Genomic DNA, 6,088 nt, shown 5'->3' on the forward strand with positions numbered 1-6,088 from the left:
TTCCGACCAATGAAACCAAGCATGCCGAATGCCTTCTTCACCTTGTGCTTGTGGGATGTTGCTGTGTAAATTGCTGCTGTATTTCCCACCTCACAGCTGTAACATCATTCACCCTCCGGCAGGTTCGGACTTGGAGAACCTAGTTTGCCGTCACCACCAGAATCACCCCAAGAGCGAAAGGTATTGTGGGGAGAAGGAATTGAAATGGTATAGATTTTAAAATCTGTAAGGACTGTTGCCGTTAGAAAAGTGGGGATTAGCTCAGAGCGCTGGATCTTTTTGCAACAATTTTTAAAAATAGTTAACTGTGAAGTTATTCCCGTGTTGAAGTGTAATTTATTTATTTTAATTAAACATTTCTTTGAATATAAAATCATCACAATTGTTCAGAGACGACGTTTCCTGATTTCGGAACAGCTCCTCATAATCTACAAATTGCAACAACTGTTTAGGCTGCTGATTCCAGCTTCTCTTCAGGATTTGAGTCCCCACCATCAACCTGGTCATCGTGAGGGGCTCCGGGGGCAGGGGTCTCCCTGGGGTCAGCCGGGAGCCAATTCGATCCTCTTCTCCAGATAGCAGATGTCGATCTGTGACAGGCGGGACAGGAATCCCAGGGATACAGGCTCCGTGCCCACCAGCTGGAAGCCCATCCTCTGGTACAGGCGCAGGGCGGGCTGCTGGACGCTGGTGGTGGCGAGGGCACAGAGGCGGAAGCCCCCGTCCCGGGCGAAGTCCAGGACCACCTGGGTCAGCCCGCGGGCCAGTCCCCGCCCGCGGCAGCGAGGGTCCACGGAGAGGCGGTACAGGTGGCAGGCGGTGGGCCTGTCTGCGGGCTCTGCCTTGGCCGCCACGATCCCCGCCAGGCGGCCCCCCCCTCTGCCCCCGGTCACCGCGCCCCCCTCCTCCTCTTCTGCCACCCAGAAACAGCAGCCCGGCGCACTCAGGTAGTGCCGCGCGATGTCCGCCATGTCCCCCTTCAGGGTCTCCCTCACGTAACCGGTGAAGGGCCCCCGGCACGCCAGGTAGACGAGGGCCAGGAGCGCCAGGAAGGCGGTGGCAGTGCAGACCGGAGAGGCCGTGAGGGCGTGGACTGCCCCGCAGGCGGCCAGAAGTAGGCCAAAGTTGGAGGGCACCATGATGGCACTTCGGAACGCCGGCCAGGCCAATCCGGTTAACCCCCCGGCTAAGATTCTCCGCGCCTCGTCCCGGTCCTCCGGGCGGTACCGGCGGATCACGAAGCCGGGGATTCTGACCATCTCCTCCCGGACCCGGTCCTCGTCACCAGTAATGTGCTCCATCATTTTGCACTCAGGCTGAGGGAGGAAACACAGAGAGGGGTGGGGGGGGAGGGCAGGATAGGGGCGGGTGTGGGAGAGTGAGTAGGTGGGTGGAGGCGGAGGAAGAGCCGGGGGGGGGGGAAATGAGTACAAAATTAGCACAGAAAGACTTCACAAACATGTTTCTCAATGAAACAAAAATCCGCACTGTGGGAGGGTGGGTTCTGAGGGAGCGCCGCACTGTGGGAGGGTCAGTGCTGAGGGAGCGCCGCACTGTGGGAGGGTTGGTGCTGAGGGAGCGCCGCACTGTGGGAGGGTCAGTGCTGAGGGAGCGCCGCACTGTGGGAGGGTCAGTGCTGAGGGAGCGCCGCACTGTGGGAGGGTCAGTGCTGAGGGAGCGCCGCACTGTGGGAAGGTCAGTGCTGAGGGAGCGCCGCACTGTGGGAGGGTCAGTGCTGAGGGAGCGCCGCACTGTGGGAGGGTCAGTGCTGAGGGAGCGCCGCACTGTGGGAGGGTCGGTGCTGAGGGACGATGCTTACCTCTGATCACAGTGCTTTTTATCACTGGGAATCCAGTGTCGCTCTCCCACTTCCTGCTTCGAGTCAATTCGCTCCTGGACTCTGACCCTCTGAAAGCAAGTCCAAATCCCCAGAGCCTCCTCAACGCGGTCAGTTGAAATAATGGATGCAAAGATCATTGACACAGAGAGAGAGAGACAGGCCATTCGCCCCTCAACGCACAATTCTCCCTGCTGTTAGACTGGGAGACCTTGAAATATAAACCAGCCGTGTCATGGAACTTGATCCGAAACAGTGTCAAGAGAGAGAGAGAGACAGGGAGAGAGGGAGGGACGGAGAGAGAGGGAGGGACGGAAAGAGCGAGGGAGGGACGGAGAGAGCGAGGGAGGGACGGAGAGAGGGAGGGACGGAGAGAGAGAGGGAGGGACGGAGAGAGAGAGGGAGGGACGGAGAGAGGGAGGGACGGAGAGAGAGAGGGAGGGACAGAGAGAGAGGGAGGGACGGAGAGAGAGAGGGAGGGACGGAGAGAGAGAGTGAAGGACTGAGAGAGAGAGGGAGGGACGGAGAGAGAGAGGGAGGGACGGAGAGAGTGAGAGGGAGGGACGGAGAGAGGGAGGGACGGAGAGAGGGAGGGACGGAGAGAGGGAGGGACGGAGAGAGGGAGGGACGGAGGGAGAGAGGGAGGGACGGAGAGAGGGAGGGAGGGACGGAGAGAGGGAGGGAGGGACAGAGAGAGAGGGAGGGACGGAGAGAGAGAGAGGGAGGGACGGAGAGAGAGAGAGGGAGGGACGGAGAAAGAGAGAGAGGGAGGGACGGAGAGAGCGAGGGAGGGACGGAGAGAGCGAGGGAGGGACGGAGAGAGCGAGGGAGGGACGGAGAGAGAGAGGGAGGGACGGAGAGAGAGAGGGAGGGACGGAGAGAGGGAGGGACGGAGAGAGAGAGGGAGGGACAGAGAGAGAGGGAGGGACGGAGAGAGAGAGAGAGGGACAGAGAGAGAGAGAGACAGAACAGAGGGAGACCGAGATGGCAGAACCCTGAAGAGTATTGATAGGCAGAGGGATCTGGGTGTACAGGTACACAGGTCACTGAAAGTGGCAACGCAGGTGGAGAAGGTAGTCAAGAAGGCATACGGCATGCTTGCCTTCATCGGCCGGGGCATTGAGTTTAAAAATTGGCAAGTCGTGTTGCAGCTTTATAGAACCTTAGTTAGGCCGCACTTGGAATATAGTGTTCAATTCTGGTCGCCGCACTACCAGAAGGATGTGGAGGCTTTGGAGAGGGTACAGAAAAGATTTACCAGGATGTTGCCTGGTATGGAGGGCATTAGCTATGAGGAGAGGTTGGAGAAACTTGGTTTGTTCTCACTGGAGCGACGGAGGTTGAGGGGAGACCTGATAGAAGTCTACAAGATTATGAGGGGCATGGACAGAGTGGATAGTCAGAAGCTTTTTCCCCCAGGGTGGAAGAGTCAATTACTAGGGGGGCACAGGTTTAAGGTGCGAGGGGCAAGGTTTAAAGGAGATGTACGAGGCAAGTTTTTTACACAGAGGGTGGTGGGTGCCTGGAACTCGCTGCCGGGGGAGGGAGTGGAAGCGGATACGGTAGTGAGTTTTAAGGGGCGTCTGGACAAATACATGAATAGGATGGGAATAGAGGGATACGGTCCCCGGAAGGGGAGGGGGTTTTAGTTCAGTTGGGGCAGCATGGTCGGTGCAGGCTTGGAGGGGCCGAAGGGCCTGTTCCTGTGCTGTAATTTTCTTTGTTCTTTATGGGCGTCCCCGGCTGGTCCAGCATTTATTCCCCATCCCTAGTTGCCCTTGGAGGGCAGTTGAGAGTCAACCACATTGCTGTGGCTCTGGAGTCACATGTAGGCCAGACCGGGGTAAGGACGGCAGATTTCCTTCCCTAAAGGGAACCAGATGGGTTTCTCCGACAATGGGTCATCAGTAGATTCTTAATCCCAGATATTTTTAAATTGAATTCAAATTCCACCATCTGCCGCGGGCGGGATTCGAACCCGGGACCCCCCCAGAACATTAGCTGAGTTTCTGGATCGATAGTCTGGCGATAATACCACTAGGCCGCGATCTTCCCTCGGCGGCAGGTATATGGGGGGCTGATGTTGGCACAGTGGTTAGCACTGCTGCCTCACAGCGCCAGGGACCCGGGTTCGATTCCCGGCTTGGGTCACTGTCTGTGTGGAGTTTGCACATTCTCCTCGTGTCTGCGTGGGTTTCCTCCGGGTACTCCGGTTTCCTCCCACAGTCCGAAAGATGTGCGGGTTAAGGGGATTGGCCATGCTAAATTCTTTCTCTACTTTCTCAGGAGACTAAGGAAATTTGTCATGTCAGCTACGACTCTCAACAACTTTTACAGATGCCACATAGAAAGCATTCTTTCTGGTTGTACCACAGCTCGGTCTGGGGCTCCTGCTCTGCCCAAGACCGCAAGGAACTACAAAAGGGTCGTGAATGTAGCCCAATCCATCACGCAAACCAGCCTCCCATCCATTGACTCTGTCTACACTTCCCGCTGCCTCGGGGAAAAGCAGCCGGCATAATTAAGGACCCCCCCCCACACACCCCGGACATTCTCTCTTCCACCTTCTTCCGTCGGGAAAAAGATACAAAAGTCTGAGGTCACGTACCGACCGACTCAAGAACAGCTTCTTCCCTGCTGCTGTCAGACTTTTGAATGGACCGACCTCGCATTGAGTTGATCTTTCTCTACACCCTAGCTATGACTGTAACACTACATTCTGCACCCTCTCCTTTCCTTCTCTATGAACGGTATGCTTTGTCTGTACAGCGCGCAAGAAACAATACTTTTCACTGTATGCTGATATATGCGACAATAATAAATCAAATCATTCCCTCCTCTCCCTCCCTCATCTCTCAATCCCTCCTCTCCCTCATTCCCTACCTCCCCACTCAACCCCTCCCTTCCTCACTCCTCCCTCCCTCCACTGCCCCAGTCCCTCCCCTCTCCCATTCCCTGCCTCCCTCTTCCCTTCCCACTCACTCAATCCCTCATCCCACATATCCCCTCCTCCCCCCTCCCCATCCCCCATATCCCGTGGTGAAGAAGGCATATGGCATGCTTGCCTTTATAGGACGGGGTATAGAGTATAAAAGCTGGAGTCTGATGTTGCAGTTGTATAGAACGCTGGTTCGGCCACATTTGGAATACTGCGTCCAGTTCTGGTCGCCACACTACCAGAAGGACGTGGAGGCTTTGGAGAGAGTGCAGAGGAGGTTTACCAGGATGTTGCCTGGTATGGAGGGTCTTAGCTATGAGGAGAGATTGGGTAAACTGGGCTTGTTCTCCCTGGAAAGACGGAGGATGAGGGGAGACTTAATAGAGGTGTATAAAATTATGAAAGGCATAGATAGGGTGAACGGTGGGAAGCTTTTCCCCAGGTCGGTGGTGACGTTCACGAGGGGTCATAGGTTCAAGGTGAAGGGGGGGAGGTTTAACACAGATATCAGACGGACATATTTTACACAGAGGGTCGTGGGGGCCTGGAATGCGCTGCCGGGCAAGGTGGTGGAGGCGGACACACTGGGAACGTTTAAGACTTATCTAGATAGTCACATGGACGGAGTGGGAATGGAGGGATACAAAAGAATGGTCTAGTTTGGACCAGGGAGCGGCACGGGCTTGGAGGGCCGAAGGGCCTGTTCTCGTGCTGTATTGTTCTTTATCCCCCTCCCCCCATTCCCCATATCTCCCGTCCCCAATATCTGCCCTCTGCCCTATCCCCCCATTCCCCATATCCCCCCATTCCCCATATCTCCCGTCCCCAATATCTGCCCTCTGCCCTATCCCCCCATTCCCCATATCCCCCCATTCCCCATAACTCCCCTCCCCAATATTTGCCCGCTGCCATATCCCCCCTCCCCGTCCCCATATCCCTCCATTCCCAATATCTCCCCTCCTCATATCCCCCCATTCCCCATATCTGCCCTCCCCCCCATATCCACTCTCCCCCCATAACCCCCTCCCCTCACATCCCCCCTCCCCATATCCCCCCTCCCCCATATCCCCCATATCCCCCCTCCCCATATCCCCCCTCCCCCATATCCCCCCTCCCCCATATCCCCCCTCCCCCCCATATCCCCCCTCCCCCATATCCCCCCCCTCCCCCATATCCCCCCCCTCCCCCATATCCCCCCATATCCCCCCCCTCCCCCATATCCCCCCATATCCCCCCCTCCCCCATATCCCCCCATATCCCCCCCCTCCCCCATATCCCCCCATATCCCCTCCCTCCCCCATATCCCCCCCCCA

The 6,088-nt window shown here is 56.9% G+C and overlaps 1 protein-coding gene across 1 annotated transcript; it reads right to left on the reverse strand.

Moving 5' to 3' along the window:
• Nucleotides 1–542: 542 nt before the first annotated feature.
• LOC144490645 (N-acetyltransferase 8B-like) lies at nucleotides 543–2,305 on the reverse strand. Its single transcript, XM_078208345.1, has 2 exons — nucleotides 1,820–2,305; nucleotides 543–1,316 (listed from the first exon to the last, which is right to left on the reverse strand). Exon 2 carries the CDS (start codon nucleotides 1,302–1,304, stop codon nucleotides 543–545), a length of 762 nt encoding a protein of 253 aa, XP_078064471.1. The 5' UTR covers nucleotides 1,305–1,316; nucleotides 1,820–2,305.
• Between the last annotated feature and the right edge of the window lie 3,783 nt (nucleotides 2,306–6,088).

Source organism: Mustelus asterias, unplaced genomic scaffold, assembly GCF_964213995.1.
Source record: "Mustelus asterias unplaced genomic scaffold, sMusAst1.hap1.1 HAP1_SCAFFOLD_3545, whole genome shotgun sequence".
Classification (NCBI taxonomy): domain Eukaryota; kingdom Metazoa; phylum Chordata; class Chondrichthyes; order Carcharhiniformes; family Triakidae; genus Mustelus; species Mustelus asterias.

What these genes read in the sequence shown, in the direction of transcription:
- LOC144490645 (XM_078208345.1), bottom strand. Translation starts at nt 1,304, where the DNA reads ATGATGGAGCACATTACTGGTGACGAGGACCGGGTCCGGGAGGAGATG.